This window comes from Manihot esculenta, chromosome 12, assembly GCF_001659605.2.
Source record: "Manihot esculenta cultivar AM560-2 chromosome 12, M.esculenta_v8, whole genome shotgun sequence".
In the NCBI taxonomy this organism is placed as follows: domain Eukaryota; kingdom Viridiplantae; phylum Streptophyta; class Magnoliopsida; order Malpighiales; family Euphorbiaceae; genus Manihot; species Manihot esculenta.
The window spans coordinates 21,075,133-21,094,217 of NC_035172.2; the positions used below are offsets into that span (position 1 = coordinate 21,075,133).

General features: G+C 39.6%; 1 protein-coding gene across 2 annotated transcripts; it reads right to left on the reverse strand.

Moving 5' to 3' along the window:
• Positions 1-515: 515 nt before the first annotated feature.
• On the reverse strand, positions 516-3,463 carry LOC110627432 (thioredoxin-like protein HCF164, chloroplastic). 2 transcript variants are annotated; one of them, XR_006347962.1, is made up of 5 exons: positions 3,118-3,457; positions 2,828-3,046; positions 1,963-2,066; positions 1,384-1,725; positions 516-713 (listed from the first exon to the last, which is right to left on the reverse strand). XR_006347962.1 is itself a non-coding variant. In XM_043948735.1 (4 exons), the coding sequence occupies exons 1-4, from the start codon at positions 3,292-3,294 to the stop codon at positions 1,443-1,445; spliced, it is 783 nt and encodes a 260-aa protein (XP_043804670.1). In that variant the 5' UTR covers positions 3,295-3,463; the 3' UTR covers positions 1,230-1,442. The 2 variants fall into 2 exon arrangements, 1 of the variants encoding a protein (XP_043804670.1); XM_043948735.1 differs by lacking the exon at positions 516-713 and having other exon boundaries at positions 1,230-1,725; positions 3,118-3,463.
• Positions 3,464-19,085: the final 15,622 nt, after the last annotated feature.

Below are 19,085 nucleotides of genomic sequence, written 5' to 3' on the forward strand. Positions count from 1 at the left end.
TCTGACAAAAGGATTCTCACAAATCATTATCTATGAAGATGTCTTCCCTTCCTAGATAAAGAAAATTACCTCTACATACTGAAAAGAAATCAGTTCTGATGTGTTGATCATCAACGATTATGACAAAGAATAGTTTCCCGCAGAACATGGTAACCAGATGTAAACAATGTCGCATGAAAAATGCTCCAGACTATAATGAAGAGTAATAAAAGAGATTCTGCTAGAGTGCTGGTAAAATATCAGCCTGAGTCCTGGAGGGTTCCACCGGAATCTACAAGGCAATAAACAAACCAAAGAAAGAAGGGAACAGACACGGGGAGGGAAGGGTTCTCGGCAAATTCCCTAAAGGACACAATCCGGGTGTCATTCTTGATTTTTCTCCATTGGTTATACCTGATTTTAGAAAGCATACACGCTACGGAAGACAATTTACGGATAACGATCTCACTGTTCATGTAAAGGGCCTATTTCCATGTTCGCAAAAGTTTAAGACGTAGAACAAAATGCATGGGCTATTTACAAGTAATATCAGGAATACTTATCATTTGATATTTTGTATAGAAATTCTTACAGGTTACAGAATGCAGGGAACAGAAATTCTCCAATTAAGAAACAAATCTAAACTGTATAAAATGTATACGTCTGCATGAGGTAAACTGCTTATAAGCAAATGAACAACAATTGGAAGTCGAATCCGATTTAAAACATTTAACCTGCATGCAAGACATGATCAAGGTTAGGTCTTTCAACCGTATATCATGACTGAGCTAAATCTTAATACTTTAGGAAAATAACAAATACGCTTGGAACTTCAGTGTTTGATTCATTGGCGAGACAGGACTTCCCTATCTACAACCAATACAGCTCACCTCACATTGAGAAGGGAAATCCAGAGAGAAAAAACCATTTCACTGAAGCCATATTTTAAGATAAGATCACAGCTTGATGATCCATAACATTCAATTTGAGACAAAAAAGAGGCAAAATGCTAGATAACTTCAGAAGAAGTTTCATCATTGAAGGTGAAACCAATTCCTTCCTCTCCAACATCACAATTTCTTGGTTGTTAGGAATAAATTGTAATTAAGTGCAAATGTGCCTTGCTATCGGTATGCTCCAATTAGATTATTTGAACGAGTTAGGAAGCAACCAGGAGCAATTTATTAAGATGATATTATTCCTAGGATTTCATTTCCAGAAAAAGAGTTCCCTTCGGAGTGAACACTGAAGCCAGGCAAAGAAGGTGAATCAGGTAAATATGAGTATGACTCAGAAATCCTTAAAAAAATGGAAAAAACGTTTTTCTTTTGTAATGTTATTTGCATGAAATTAGTAGAAAGTAATTAAGAACAACATCACATCAATTAGTCTGAAATATATTACCCTGAACCTGTACTTCATGTAACAAGCTGTTGAGTCGCTTTTCAAAGAGAATATAGTATCTATCCATGACTTCTAGGATCAACAACTTGATGCACGTTCCTGGATTGGGCACTTGAATATTGTCCTACAACACGAGCATGGGGAACACTTGCTTCACCACGGGCAAGAGCATCCACATTCTCAAGGAGGTACTGCCTTGGAAATCTGCCAACTACATTCCCCTCTTCATTTCCATTTTTGTCAAGGAATGCAAAGTGTGGAATACCCTCAACACCAAACTCATCAAGCTCTTGCTCCCACTTTGTGTTGTCAACATTCAGCATAACAAAATTAACACGATCCCTAAAAAAAAAAAAAAAAAAGGTAGCTGGCATTAAAAAAATGAGAGTAGATTAATACAGAAAAAATAAAAGTAATTACCAAAAAAGTTGTGTAATTTGTCAATCGATAAGGCAAAATGTTTCACAGGCTTGATCATTCCAAATACCGCAATCAACCAAATGAATAAACTTTCCAGAAAATAATCTACATAATCCTAAGCTATTAGAAGATGCATCAATGAGAAAGATTGAAGGTTACTTGTACTGCTGCTCAACTTTGTAAACGTCTGGAGCTAACTCCCGACACACTTCACACCAATCTGCATAGAACTCCACAACCGTGGGCTTCCCATTTGAGAGCGCCTACACAAACAACTAAGTCTTTTAAATATAAACAAGAGCTCGTTTGGTTCAATTCCATGCCTAAGAATTTCTTAATATTCAATTGAATTCCATATTTTATATTTTTTATTTGAATAAAAATTAGAATTTAGTTATAGGAAAATTCCCTGAAATGGGCTATAAGTAAAACATATTCCTAACTAATTTAATGAAAATTGAAATGAATTCCACAAAATTTACATAAAAATATATTTTGGATAACAACCCATATGAAAAAGGGAATTTTCTCAATCATCTATCTTCTTATATTTATTAATTAAATAACTTATCAAGTGCTACTAATTAGTTAAAAAATGTTATCAACCTGCTATTACTTCAGCTTTTCTATACTTACTTTCTACTTTATACAAGAGATATTTATATCACACTATTAACGTTATTACATAGATCTCCTATATTAGAAGACATGAAAATTTATTTTGTATTTATTAATATATTATTCATGCATTTATACATTTGCTATTTGTTATAAATTTGTAACGCATATATATATATATATATATATATATATATATTTAATTTTAAGCCTAAGATAGTTTAGGAAACAAAGGCAAATGAATTTCAATATGAAATTAAATCAAATACGAGCCTATGAAATTTAATTGAAATTTAAATGTAAAATTCATTTCAAATAAGCTGCATCTGAATTCAATCGAATTGCACCAAAATTTTGGTTCATGGAATTAAACCAAACGCTAGAAAAATGAAAAGCCAGAAAAGACCTCTTCATAAGGTACAGCAGCAGCAGAGAGATCCTTTAACGAAACACCGAAATCCAGCCGTGCCGATAAGAAAAGTCCCAGTGCTGCAAGCACAGAAACCACTGCTATTTGCTTATTTACATCTTTATTTGGAAATTCAGGAAATCCAGATCCCGGAGAAGAAGATAAACCCTCGCTTTTAGTATCACTTACAGAAGCAGGCTCAACAAGCTCCTCTTCCTGCATTGAGTTGAAGAAAATTAGATTCTTCACATTGGAAACTCAAATTGAAAAGTGGGAAAAAGGTGAACCTTTGTGGGGGTTTTGGTGGGGTTGGGGTCAGTTTGGCAGGCTACAACGGTTGGGAACCGGCGAGGCTTGATTTGGCAAGGAAAAGAGGTTTGGATTAGGGGCAGTGGAGGTTGAGCGGCCTGAAAATACGGCCGGAATCTATGGAGGCCTAAGGGGTTTGAAGCCACACGAGCCATGGAGATATTTCTGAAGGAGGTTCTTACTTGTGGTGTACTTGAGTTGAGTTGGCTACGGAAGCTATTGGAAATTAGTGAAGGTTTGATAATACAAGCGGTTGCTTAATAACCAGAAAAGTTTGCTTAAGTGAAGACGAGACCTTTAATTCGTTATGTTAAATAGCAATTGCAATTTGCTAGTAGGATGTCAATGGGTCGACATTTTCCTTTTTAGAATGAATTTTGAATGTTTGTAATGGAGTTTGAAATAGGGAAGACAAGGCCTACCATTTCGGGTAATTTTAAGTTTATATAATCGGATTTGGATGAATTTCAATTTAAAAAAAAAATATTCACGAGAGATTCTACTCAATAAAAATTTCATTGAATTATTTAAGCTTGATTTTTAAACTTATCCATTCTTTGTTGAGATATGAATTATATGTGAAAAATCAAGACAAATTAATGTTTATTTCAAAAATAAACAGAAAAATTTGATATCTTTATTATTGTTTAAATAAATTTTTAGAAAAGAATAGAAAATTTCTCTCTCAATAGGATCACAATCGACTATTGTACCTATATAATTTCAAAAAATGAATATTTAGTTCAAAGGGTATTAAAAAATTTTCATACAAATAATTTTAACTTCTTTCCGTTCCTCTTGATTTTACACTAATTTAGAGGAAAATGTTTTAGGTTTATTTTAAAGAATTGAAAAATGTAATTTCTAATCTTTTCCCACTTCTTATTGTTCCAATAGGAGAATTTAAAGAAATCATTTTATTTTCTCTCTAATTCTTCAAATAAAGCATTTGGAAACAAGCTAAACTTAACTTACCAATATTCGATTCGTTACAATTAGTAAAGTTTATTATTTTTAAGTTTATAAATAAATTTATAAAATATTTATAAATAAACTCACGAATAAATTTATTATACACACTTATAAATAAATCTATTAATTAAACTTATGAATCAACTTGTAAATAGGTTCAACAATAGACTTATTTATAAGTTTGTTAAATAGGTTTATAAATTAAATCATTTGTGATTATATTTTATAATTTAAAATTATATTTATTTTAATTATGACATTTTAAAGACAAAATTAATTAACATTACAATATAATCATTAAACATTATAATTATTTATGAAAAAAATAAGTTAATCTATAAAAAGTAAATTTAATATATTAGATAATAAATTTATTCTTATATAAAATAAGAAATATTAGATAATAATAAATTATGTAATGTTACTGATATGATTCAGCACCGGCCCAAATTATGTTACATGTTTTATTGGTTCAAATAATGATATATCCATAATTAAAAAATTTAGACATTCAAATTTGAGTGCCCGTGATGTGAAGACTCGGTCTCGCATGACTTTTACCAAAACATTCGGTTTCAACAAGATCTACCCTTGCATTTGGTAGAGTCTTCTCCAAATCTGTTTCTTACCATTGAAGGTTGTTACAAAGTAACCATTAAAATCCCTATCAATACGGGATTTCTTATCCATTAGCCGATATATTTCAGATTCTCTAGGAAACTACTAACTAACCTACTCTTTTTACAATATAAAAGCAGTTTAGGATACAGGTTCAAGGTATATATTCTATTACTCATTTAAGCTAATTACAGTTCTTGTTTCACTCACTCACTTGAGCATTTTTTGACTTGAGCGTCGAAGTAATTACCTCTAGGCACCAACTACCTCATTTTTTTCTGTTCGCAGGTTGCCAAGTTACATAAGGAACATATTCGACAATATTATTTAGTTCCATTGTCGGAATCCCAAAGAATTCACTTAATCATTTGGGGAATTCAGATTGCTCATTATCTCTAATCTCTCCTTTTTTATTCAAAATCTAGTTTATCTCCGGTGGTTGATAGCTTACGAGCAGTTACTAAATTCGTTGCAAATAGGGGAGCAATTGTCTCTTCCACCCTAAAAAGTGGACAAAACACTCCCTCTATGCCAGCTGAAAGGGATCTTAATAATCTGAGCAATGAGCATATAATGTAGTCTACTAAGAGGCTGCAGGCTACTCTTGATCAATATAAGGCTCAAGAGGAGGCTTCCTAAGGTGTTGCCAGAATATGGGACAGGATCTCATAGGGAACACCAAATAATAGGGGAGAGACAACCCATGCTCATTCTAAAGAGAAGGGCAAAGTTGAACATCATGAGGAGTCCTTGGACAAAGCTCCAAGGAGTGTGGATTGGAAGTTAGTGTGTGTTGTCCAGAGGTTACAAAAGGAGCAGGAGGAAGACTATGACTTGGGTGATGCCTCACACTTGTCTAAGGAAATCCTAGCATAGACTTTCCCAATGAAGTTCAAGTTACTCAACTTGGACAAGTATGATGGAACTTCGGACCCTAAGAGTCATCTAGCCATTTTTAGAACCACGATATAGCTACAAGATGTCAATGACTTTATCCTATGTCGAGTCTTTCTATCTACCTTAACAGGTTTGACCCCGAAATGGTACCAACACCTTAGCTCATGGTTCTATATTGAGGCCATATAGGTAAAGGAATTGAATCATGAAATAGCTTGTGAAGTATTGAAGAAGTAAACAAGGAACATAAAGTTTATGGATTCCCTAATAAAGAATCTGGCGACCACCTACCAGCAATTGATAGATAAGGCCCAAAAGTACATATGACTGGATAATAAAATACAAGCACTGAGAGAAGATAAGAGGGCAGACAAAAATAAGACATAGAAATTGGACAGGCAAAGCCATGAAAATGAAAGGAAGAGTTACTCAGTGTTACGAGGCAGAGATGACCAAGATAAGTACATAAATTATACTCCCCTAAATGACTCACGAACATATATACTTATGTATATTAGGAAAAACAACAAAGAAATTAGATGGCCTGCCAAGCTTAACCCAAATAAAGTAAGTAGGCGAGACTGAATAAAGTATTCCCGATATCACAAAGATCATAGACATATTATAGAAGAGTGAAGACAGCTAAATGATGAGATAGAAAGGCTCATTAGAGATGAAAATTTGAGGAGGTTTGCAAGAAAAGACAGGAAAGAAAAGACAGGAAAGAAAGGAGAATAGAACATGAGGTAAGAGCACTAGTTAATTCTAATGAAAGTGAACCTTTACGGGTAATAAATATGATTGCAAAGGGATTGAGCTGTAACAAAGGAAAGAATAAGTGTATGCCTTAGGATATGCTTTTTGTGGAAAAAGACCCATGGGCAAAGTAAGAGGTGATAATTGAATCGAGTGATATGGTTACTGAGTCATCACACAATGACCTACTGTTGATAAGTGTAAGGTTAAATAGGTATGAAGTTAAACAGGTGCTCATTGATATGGGAAGTTATGAGTTGTATGTTAGTGTATTTGCCCTAGACTATTATCTTGGACCTTTTTGTATGTCATTTTGATTATTAATAAAAGAGGTTTTATTATCATTATTATTTATTTGCATGTTACATAATAATGATTAAATATCCTTGGTTACTTATTATTATAGTGATAATAATAAAATATGACTAGTATGATTATTGATTGATAATCATGAGATGATTATGTATATGTTGATATAATTCAATAATCATAGATACTAGTTAAAGAACAAAGTATTGGATGGATCCGCATTGAGATCACTACATGGGTTATTGTCATAAGTGAATCTCGAAGTAGTTATGTCTTAATCCTTTGACTTGAGATTGTCATAATTTCTAACATAAGGACTATTATGTTTTGACATAACCAAACATTGTCTTTAATCGGATAATCATAAAGGTTATGATTGAGCATAATAGAAATTATATAGAGGATATTGAACAATCAAGATAGAATTTATTCCTCTCTTTGAGAGAAATATCTTCTGGGCCCATCGATAAGTGAGACTGAGAAATGCATGGCCGTGCTCAAATGAATTGATAGTGTAATCAATATCATTTGATTTTATCAGTCTACTTAGAGATTAAGAAATCACAAGTTTGAACATTATAAGTTTGACATTGACCATGACTTATGTTCAAACTAGATATCGTGTGACAAAGGGATTAATACATGTTCTATTTATTAGGTTTTATTGGACTATCGATCCTCATATTAATTGGGTAGTCATAATATCTTGTTAGAGGCCGTTTATGATTTATGGATCTTGTGGGACTAGGCCTACACACACAAAAGAACGTTATTGATGTGCTATGTCATATGAATGGGCTAAAAGCCCATTAGTATAATTAATAATAATAAAGATGTTTTTATTATTAATATTAATTATTTATTATTATAAGATAATAATATTTACAAGATCTGCAGTTTATCTGTAACTGTTACAGATAAAAATTTTTTTGATTTTCCTTTTCAAAACAAACTATCACATAAGATATTTGAGAATTTGCGAGATTATGATAGTTTGTTATGCACACAACTCTTTTACGAAAAGAAGTGTCGGAAAAAAAAGACTGAAAAACAAATAAAACTTCTTTTGCGAATTGTGGGAGTAAGGTTTGGAGAAATCGTTTTTCTGAGTTGTAGATTGGGGAGCACATAGCTTATCCATCTTTTAGAGAGCTAGCACTCTAGAAGGATAAAAGATGTTCATGTAGATACCATTAAGGGTGTTCGTTTCAAAAACAGCACAATCAGTCTGGAATTGTATCTTCTCGCCGAGTCTAATAGGTTAGTCTTGTTAGTGTATATGCCCTAGGCCATTATCTTAGACCTTTTTGTATGTCGTTTTGGTTATTAATAAAAGAGGTTTTTATCATTATTATTTGTTAGCATGTTACATAATAATGATTATCATCCCTGGTTACTTATTATTATGTTGATAATAATAAAATATAGCTAGTATGATTATTGATTGATAATCATGAGATGATTATGTATATATTGATATAATTCAATAATTATAGATACTTGTTAGAGAACAATGTAACGACCCCAAAATGGATCGTCACCGGCGCTAGGATTCAGATCGGCTTAAGGCCGCCAGAACCCGTAGCAAGCCTGCTATACTCTCTGTGTACCTGTAAATCTCATACATGATAATACATTTTCTGTGAAAATAAAAACTCATTTATGAACCAAGGCTTAACCTGTGCATCTGTACTCTGTACTCTGTACCCCTGACTAGAGCTTGCTCTAGATGGGTTAACTCATACCTGTTAAGCCTGATTTTTCACATATTCTGTCAAACATATACATATACAGATCATGTACATAATACAAGATTTACAACACAACATAACTAAGTCAAGCACAACAACTAGTACATCTCTTTAATTTTACATGTCCACTCTAAGCTATTACAAACTCTTCTCTCTTCCTGTACTCTGCTGGACTTCCCTGTACTCTGCTGGACTTCCCTGTACACTGTATACTGAACCTGCAAGATTGGGGTTAAGGGAGTGGGATGAGCTCTATAGCCCAGTGAGTAGAACAGTAAAATACGTCATTAAAACATGATCTTATGGAATGCATCATATCACAGACAATCCACATCAAGGGTAAACCTGTCACCAAATAGTCCCAGTATCTCATACCAGGGCGTAGTCAAAGGCACCTGGATTTCCTGTCTCATATATGTATATGTGTATATAACACCTGTACTTACCATTGCCAGGGCATAGTCAAAGGCTCCTGGACTTTACTATACCTGCCAGGGCGTAGTCAGAGGCTCCTGGACTTCTATACCTGCCATGGCGTAGTCAGAGGCTCCTGGACTTATCTCAGTGACTATTGGATCATTCAGCATTCACCCACATCAACAAATAACGATGCAATGCAACATATTCGTGGAGTCTAATGCAAACAACCTACTATATAATCATGATGCATGAATGATGCTAAAAGTATTTCATTGTTTAATTAAAAGAATTTAGTTTAGTTTCACTCACCTCTGGCTATCTGGACTGACTCTGCAGGCTTTGTAAACTCTGGAGCAGGACTTACTGCTGCTCTCTCTGGTTCCTCTGGTTTGTGTAGGCATAGATAAAGTCAAATGAGGGACCAAACTAGCTTACGAACAACTCTATTAGACTCCCCAAGAATCCCCTTAAACTCACTCTCACATTTATGCAAAGCATGCAAAAGAAAAGCTGAACAGGACACTTTCGGCGGTAGGTTCGGCGGCCGAAAGTCCTCTCCAGAGACGAAACTCATGCACCTTCGACGGCCGAATCTCCACTTTCGGCAGCCGAACCCTTTCGGGGGCTGAAAGGCCTCCAGAGACGAAAGTCTCTAACCTTCGGCGACCGAAACTCCACTCCAGAGCCGAAAGTCCAAAAGGTCGGGGGCAAGCTTGGGCAGCCGAAGCCACCTCCTCATGGGTTCGGCGGCCGAACCTGAGTTCATCAGCAAGGCAGAAACGTGCTCTGCCTCTCGCCAAAAGCTCCAAATCTTCCCAAACTCAAACACCTCAATTCCTCAACTTGCATACACCCAAGTATATGCTCAAAGGGGTCAAAAACAACCTAAAAACCCCAACAACACAAAACATATAACACAGAAACATGCTGTATCAACAAAACACCAAAAACCTCACTTTTTACCCTATTCATGCATCTCTCCCCAAAACCTTCTAAAACCTTCAGAAAACATAAAAACAAGCTCAGGATCTTCACTTACCTCTTGAAACCAAGAAGATGAACGATCCTAACGTGGAGTTTTGGAGCAACTCTCCTTCAAACTTTCCAAACTTCACAACTTTGTGTTTTTAGCTCAAAACCTTCAAAATCCATAAAAACTCAATCAAACCTTTGCATGATTTGATGAAAACATGTAGAAAACTCAAAAAGGACAGGGTCTCACCTCAGAAAGTGAAAGAAAACGGTGATGTTTATCCTTTCAACCGACTGAGGGCCTTTTATAGGTGGCTGGCCAGACCACCTTCGGCGGCCTATCTTGAAACCGAAAGCCATGCATGTTCGGCGGCCGAATGTCACCTTCGGCGGCCGAACCTGGCTTTTCTGCCTTGGTTCTTTTCTTTCAAAAACTCCTTTCATTTTAACTTGAAAACATTAACACATACAATATGACTTTAGAAAAAACATAAATCCTACCCGTCTAACGAATGCCGACATCCTGGATTCCACCGGACGACAGGAATTCTGATGCCGGACTCGAGCCGGATATTACATTCTCCCCCCCTTAAGAACATTCGTCCTCGAATGTTCCCTAAACAACAACTAAACACATAGAAAGGAGGAAACTAACCTCAAAACAGATATGGATACTGTTGGAGCATCGACTCCCGCGTCTCCCAAGTGCACTCCTCTAGATTATGGTGGTTCCACAGGACTTTCACCATCGGAATTGTCTTGTTCCTTAGCTGTCTGATTTGTGTGTCCAGAATCCATACTGGCTGTTCTATATAGGTGAGATCTCCAAGAATCTCCACATCAGGCTCACTTAGAACCTGATTCGGATCTGACACGAATTGCCGTAGCATAGAAACATGAAATACCGGGTGAATTCTCTCCATAGAAGCAGGTAAATCCAGCTTATACGACACATTTCCGATCCTCTGTAAGATCTCAAAGGGTCCAATGTACTGTGGAGCTAACTTACCCTTCTTTCCAAAATGAACCACTCCTTTCATTGGAGACACTTTCAGCAATACCATACTACCCTCCTGAAACTCTATCTACTTTCTGCGCACGTCTGCATAGCTTTTCTGTCGACTCTGAGCTGTTCTGATCCTGTCTCTGATCATAGGCACTGTTCTACTGGTAATCTCTACCAACTCTGGCCCTGCAAGAGTCTTCTCTCCTACCTCTTCCCAGCAAACAGGTGATCTGCACTTCCTCCCATACAATGCTTCATAAGGAGCCATCCCTATGCTAGCATGATGGCTGTTATTGTACGCAAACTCCACCAGAGGTAGATGCTGCCTCCAAGAACCGCCAAAGTCTAACACACACATTCGGAGCATATCCTCTATGGTCTGAATGGTCCTCTCTGACTGTCCATCAGTCTGCGGATGGAAAGCAGTGCTAAAATCCAACCTCGTGCCCATTGCACTCTGCAGACTTCGCCAAAACCTGGAGGTGAACTAAGGTCCTCTGTCTGAAACTATAGATACTGGAACTCCATGCAATCTCACTATCTCATCCAGATATACCTGTGCTAACTTATCCATAGAATAGTTACTCCTCACTGGAATGAAATGAGCAGATTTCGTGAGTCTGTCCACAATCACCTATATGGAGTCTATCCTGTTGGACGCTACCGGTAATCCCACTACAAAATCCATAGCTATGTTCTCCCATTTCCATTCTAGAATCGGCAGTGGGTTAAGCATTCCAGCCGGCTTCTGATGTTCTAGTTTCACCCTCTGACAAACTTCACAGGCTGTCACAAACTGCGCTACTTCTTTCTTCATGGCTGGCCACCAATAGACTTTTTTAAGATCCTGATACATCTTGGTGGCTCCTGGGTGAACACTATACCTCGCATTATGAGCTTCCCTCATAATGTCTTCCTTCAGACTGCTAATATCTGGTACACAAAGTCGACTCCCATAGCGAAGGATCCCTTTGCTATCAAATCTGAACTCTGCACTGTTGCCTGACTGAACAGTCCTGGCAATTTTCATCAGCTCTGGGTCCTCATGTTGTTTCTGAGCTATCTGCTCCAGAAACACTGGATTCACTCTCATCTGTGCTATCAATGCACCCGTACTAGACAACTCTAGCTGTAATCCTTCCTCAATGAGCTTATTAAGCTCCATCACAACTGGTCTCCGCTCTGCTGTTATATGGGATAAACTGCCTAGTGACTTCTGGCTTAGGGCGTCTGCCACAACATTCGCCTTACCCGGATGATACTGGATCTTACAATCATAATCATTGAGCAATTCTACCCATCTTCTCTACCGCATATTCAGCTCTCTCTGGCTCAAGATGTACTGTAAACTCTTGTGATCAGTGAAGATCTCGCATTTAACCTCGTAGAGGTAATGCCTCAACATCTTGAGTGCAAAGATAACTGCTGCCATCTCTAGGTCATGGGTGGGGTAATTCAACTCATGCTTCTTCAACTGTCTAGAAGCATAAGCAATCACCCTATCACTCTGCATCAAAACATAACCCAATCCCACTCGAGATGCATCACAGAACACTGTGAAATCCTCATAACTAACAGGCAGAGCTAACACTGGTGCTGAAGTCAATCTCCTCTTGAGCTCCTCAAAGCTCTCTTCGCACTGGTCCGACCAGATAAACTTCTGGTTCTTTTGAGTCAGTTTGGTCATAGGAGCAGCTATCTTTGAGAAGTCCTGAACGAACCTCCTGTAGTAACCTGCCAGTCCCAGAAAACTTTTAATCTCAGTCACTGTAATGGGTCTAGGCCAGTTAGCTACAGCCTCTATCTTCTTGGGGTCTACCTCAATCCCTTCTGCTGATACCACGTGTCCCAAGAAGGAAATGCTCCGCAACCAAAACTCACACTTAGAAAACTTGGCATACAAACCATGCTCTCTCAGTGTCTGCAAAACTATCCTTAGATGCTGGGCATGCTCCTCTGCATCTCTGGAATTCACTAAGATATCATCGATGAAAATAATGACAAAGTGATCCAGAAACTCGTTGAAAACTTTGTGCATGAGATCCATGAATGCTGCAAGGGCGTTAGTCAACCCGAACGGCATCACTAAGAACTCATAATGCCCATATCTGGTCCTGAAAGCTGTCTTTGGCACATCTGCCTCTCTGACTCTCAACTGATGATACCCGGATCGCAGATCTATTTTAGAGAAACAACCTGCTCCAGCTAGCTGGTCAAATAGATCATCAATCCTAGGTAAAGGATACTTATTCTTGGTAGTGACCGTGTTCAACTGTCTGTAGTCGATACAAAGTCTGAGGGATCCATCCTTCTTTCTGACAAAGAGCACTGGAGCACCCCAAGGTGAGGTACTAGGGCAGATGAAACCCTTATCTACCAACTCCTGCAACTGCTTTTTCAACTCTTGTAATTCTGCTGGTGCCATCCTGTAGGGAGGAATAGAGATAGGTCTGGTACCAGGCAGTAATTCTATCTCAAACTCTATCTCCCTACCAGGCGGTAGTCCTGGTAAGTCGTCTGGGAACACATCTGGAAACTCTCGGACTACTGGTACTGTGGCTGGTTCCCTAACCTGACTATCTAGCTCCCTCACATGAGCTAGAAACCCCTGACAACCCCTCCTAAGCAAACGACGAGCCTGAAGGGCTGAAATCAAACCTCTGGGTGTACCCCTCCTGTCTCCTCTGAAGACACACTCTGACCCATCCTGGTCTCTGAGACTAACTACCTTCTCTCTACAGTCCAAAGTCGCACCATATGCAGATAACCAATCCATCCCTAGAATGACATCAAAATCTGTCAAATCTAGAACCACAAGGTCAGCTGGAAGGCATCTACCCTCAATGAACACTGGACTGAAACGACAGACTGACACTGCCACTGATGGGTCACACTTGGATCCACTGACCCAGAGAGGATACTCTAACTCAGAAATCATCACACCCAACCTCTTTATGGCTCTTGAAGCAACAAAGGAATGAGAAGCACCGGGGTCCATCAAAGCATACACATCGGAACACCCTATGATGAGATTACCTGACACCACTGTGTTCGACGTGTTAGCCTCCTCCTGTGTCACCGTGAAAATCCGTGCTGGGGCTACCAGATTTCCACCTCGGGAACCTGCTGCTGAAGTAGAGGCTGCCCTTCTCCTTCTACCTCTGCCACTACTCTGCGGCATGGCTGGAGCCGCTGGCTGTACTACACTGCTTGAACTCATCTGCTGGGATGGTGCAAAAGTCACCTGAGGACACTCCCGAGCAAAATGCCCTTCCTGTCCACATCGAAAGCAGGCTGACGATCCCAACTGACAAGCTCCCCTGTGTGGTCTCCCACATCTCCTACATACTAGACTGCTTGCGCTAGAGCTTGAGCCACTACCTATTCCCAGACCAGACTTGACTTTACTCCAGAACTTACTCTTTGTTCCTTTTGCTCTATCCCATCTTTTGCTACCTGAAACTGCTGCACTGGGGGCCTTAGAACCCGAAGCCTGTGCCTTTGACTGTCTCTGACTATTGGCACTTGCTTCCATTTTCCTGGCTGCATCCACTATCGAGTGGAAACTCTCCTTTTCTGCTGGAAGAATCAAGGAAGAATACCTGGGATGAAGTCTCATAGTGTATCTCCTTGCCTTCTTCTGATCAGTATCATAGGCTTGACCCACATACTGAAGCAAATCCAGAAACTTATCTGTAAACTCGTCAACACTCATCTCATCTGTCTGTCTCAACTGCTCAAATTCTATGACTTTCATCTCCCTGGAGCTATCAGGAAAAGCCCACCCTGCAAACTCATTGGCGAACTCGCCCCATGACATGCTGTCACTCCTGGGCTCTATATAATTCTTAAACCATTCTCGAGCTTTCTTACACTTCAGTGTAAACCCCGCCATCTCAATGGCTCTACTATCATCAGCTCCCAATTCACTAGTTATCATCCTAACTGATCTGAGGCATTCAAATGGATCATCTCTCGTGTTGTATTTAGGCGCATCCAATTTCAGGTACTCTGTCATTTGCACTTTACCTCTAGATGAGCTAGGTTGATGTCTGTCAACAACAGGGGCTACTGGTTCTGGTGGTGGTGGTACTAGGTCATTTAGCTCTGGGTGTGCTGCACTTGGATGAGTAGGGGAAGGTGGATACATAGGATATGGTGGATAATAGTGAGGATAAGGCATATATGGCATGTATGTAGGATATGGGGCAAAACTAGAGTACTCCGACATACCTTCCATCGGATACCCTGGGTCCTGAGGAAAGGATGGATAGCCATAACTTGAGGCCTGAACTGTAACGACCCGAAAATCGGACCGCTACCGGCGCTAGGATCCGGGTCGACTTAAGGCCGCCGGGACCCGTAGCAAGCCTGACATAAAACCTGTAAACCTGTATAATCCCATACATGATCAACAACATGCATAAAAATTAAAACTTTTCTTCATACATACTGTCATCAACTAACTCAACCTGTACATACTCTGATCATAAACATAACATAGTCCCTCTGTGGGATCTCATCAAGCCTTAAAGGCAAAACAACCTGTGTTGAGTTAGTTTACATAAACATCATAACATAAGATCATGTATATACAAAAGGGATTAACAATATATTATGGTCAAGCACAACTCTATCCTCAATGACCTCATTACTTAACATCCTGAATATTTTTACATTTCATCATAATACAATTGTCATGTCCACAACTAACTATTACATACATATGACTTTTTCTCGTCTCGCCTTCTCTATCTATCCCGTACCTGCAAACCTGGGGGTTAGGGGAGAGGGGTGAGCTAGATGCCCAGTGAGTAGAACTATAAAAAGAATATTTAAAACATGCTATCATGAAATGCGTCACTGCACAAACAAATCACACCACGGATGGACTGATTCAAAAATCCCTCAACTCCATGCCCGGCCCTATTATGGGCACCACAGGACTTCGTATTGCCCGGCCCTATTATGGGCACCACAGGACTTCGTATTTAGAAGGCTAATGAATCATCCTAATGTCCATCCACTATCATCTATCAATACAATACAATGCGGCATAGTCGTGAATTCTAATGCAAACAACCTATAATATGATCATGATGCATGAAGCATGATAAAAGCATTTCATTTCTTAATTTAAAAAGGTTAAGTTTAGTTCCACTCACCTCTGGCTGACTCTGACAAACTCTGTAGCAGCTGGCTCACTGCTGGGGTCCTTGGTTCCTCGGGTCCGAACCTACACAGGTGGACTCCAATGAGGGACCAAACACACATAAACATAACTCTAATATATTCCCCGAAAACCCCCTAAAACATCCTGAAAATATCACATAGAGATATGCATGAAGTGGCTGAACAGGGCACTTTCGGCGGCACCTTCGGCGGCACCTTCGGCGGCCGAAAGTCCTGGACAGAGACGAAACTCAGGTAGGTTCGGCGGCACCTTCGGCGGCCGAAAGTCCCAGACAGAGACGAAAGTCTCTTTTCGGGGGCAACTTCGGCAGCCGAAAGGCCTGCCTCCCCAGCCATGTTCGGCGGCCGAAAGTGCCTTCGGCTGCCGAACCTGGTTTCTGCCAAAGGGCAGAAACTCGGTTCCTTTGTGCATTTTTGCCTCCAAACTCACCAATCATGCATATATCTCAACCAAAACAAGCATACAAGTTCCTAGGGGCCTCAAAACATCAAATACCCCAACTACAACACTTCAAGCATACTCAAACAAGCCACATTGTCCAAAAATCACATAAAACCTAACATTTGCTTAAAAACTCATACAACCCTATACATGCCATTCTACCCCATAAAATCACTTAAAACTTACTTAAAACATGTATTGAGCTTAAGATCGGCTCTTACCTCTTGAAGATCGAGAGAGAGGCGACCTAAACTTGGAGATCCAAGAAAATGAGCTCCTGAGTTCCCAAAGCTCCAAAACTTGTTTCAAAAGTCCAAAACCTTCAATGCAAGCTTAAAACTCAAGAAAAATGGTGGGGATTTGGAGGAAAAACACTAGATTTGCAAAGGGAAGGTCGGAAGCTTGCTGTGGCCGAAAATGGGAGAAAGCTTGCCCATTTCGGCTAAGTGCCCCATTTATAGGTGGCTGGCCAGACCACGTTCGGGGGCCGAAAGTGCCTCCGCATCCATGCGATGTTCGGCGGCCGAACTTGACTTTCGGCGGCCGAAACTGGACTTCCCCAACTCATGCTTTCGGGGGCCTAACGTGCCTCCAAAACGCATGCATGTTCGGCAGCCGAACTTGACTTTCGGCGGCCGAACCTGGGTTTTCCTCCAAGGACTTTTCATGCAAAAACTCATTTAATTTCATACTTAAAATCATAAAACACATTAAAACATTTTACAAAAACATGATTCTACCCTTCTAGAGGTCTCCGACATCCGAGATTCCACCGGACGGTAGGAATTCCGATACCGGAGTCTAGCCGGGTATTACATGAACGCCTCCCTGCGACTCTCCCATACCTTCGTCAGATCTGCCTACACTCATGCTTTCATCTCTAGACTGATCAATCTCTATAGCCTCCCTCACTTCCTCTGATCTTCCTCCTCTCACTGTACCTCTTCTGCTCTCGTCTACAGACCTTCTAGGGTCTATTGATGTACCTTCCCTGCTAGATCTTTGTGACCTTGCCCTTGGCAATGCAGGAGGACGAGCAGCTGTTCTCTCACTATCTGGTGGGACTCCAGTCAATCGAGCTGATTGACGAGTTCCTCGCATTTTAACTCTGAAAAACACAGCACATAACATAGCATATCAACATATAGTTAACTCATCTCAATACTGCATATGCATATCATGGCATTTTATAGCAACAAAAAGACAGGACTCAACATCCTATCCTAGTGGACATGATTTCCTATTGTGCTTGACCAACTGTACCCTCTATGAGCCCGACATTCTCTCTATAGGTCTGATCATGTGAACCTAGGGCTCTGATACCAATCTGTAACGACCCCAAAATGGACAGTCACCGGCGCTAGGATTCAGATCAGCTTAAGGCCGCCAGAACCCGTAGCAAGCCTGCTATACTCTCTGTGTACCTATAAATCTCATACATGATCATACATTTTCTGTGAAAATAAAAACTCATTTCCGAACCAAGGCTTAACCTGTGCATGCACTATCTCTGTACTCTGTACTCTGTACTCTATACTCTGTACTCTGTACCCCTAACTAGAGCTTGCTCTAGATGGGTTAACTCATACCTGTTAAGCCTGGTTTTTCACATATTCTGTCAAACATATACATATACAGATCATGTACATAATACAAGATTTACAACACAACATAACTAAGTCAAGCACAACAACTAGTACATCTCTTTAATTTTACATGTCCACTCTAAGCTATTACAAACTCTTCTCTCTTTCTGTACTCTGCTGGACTTCCCTGTACACTGTATACTGAACCTGCAAGACTGGGGTTAAGGGAGTGGGATGAGCTCTATAGCCCAGTGAGTAGAACAGTAAAATACGTCATTAAAACATGATCTTATGGAATGCATCATATCACAGACAATCCACATCAAGGGTAAACCTGTCACCAAATAGTCCCAGTATTTCATACCAGGGCGTAGTCAAAGGCACCTGGATTTCCTGTCTCATATATGTATATGTGTATATAACACCTGTACTTACCATTGCTAAGGCGTAGTCAAAGGCTCCTGGACTTTACTATACCTGCCAGGGCGTAGTCAGAGGCTCCTGGACTTCTATACCTGCCAAGGCATAGTCAGAGGCTCCTGGACTTATCTCAGTGACTATTGGATCATTCAGCATTCACCCACATCAACAAATAACGATGCAATGCAACATATTCGTGGAGTCTAATGCAAACAACCTACTATATACTCATGATGCATGAATGATGCTAAAAGTATTTCATTGTTTAATTAAAAGAATTTAGTTTAGTTCCATTCACCTCTGGCTATCTGGACTGACTCTGCAGGCTTTGTAAACTCTGGAGCAGGACTCATTGCAGCTCTCTCTGGTTCCTCTGGTCTGTGTAGGCACAAATAAACTCAAATGAGGGACCAAACTAGCTTACGAACAACTCTATTAGACTCCCCAAGAATCCCCTTAAACTCACTCTCACATTCATGCAAAGCATGCAAAAGTAAAGCTGAACAGGACACTTTCGGCGGCAGGTTCGGCAACCGAAAGTCCTCTCCAGAGACGAAACTCATGCACCTTCGGCGGCCGAATCTCCACTTTCGACAGCTGAACC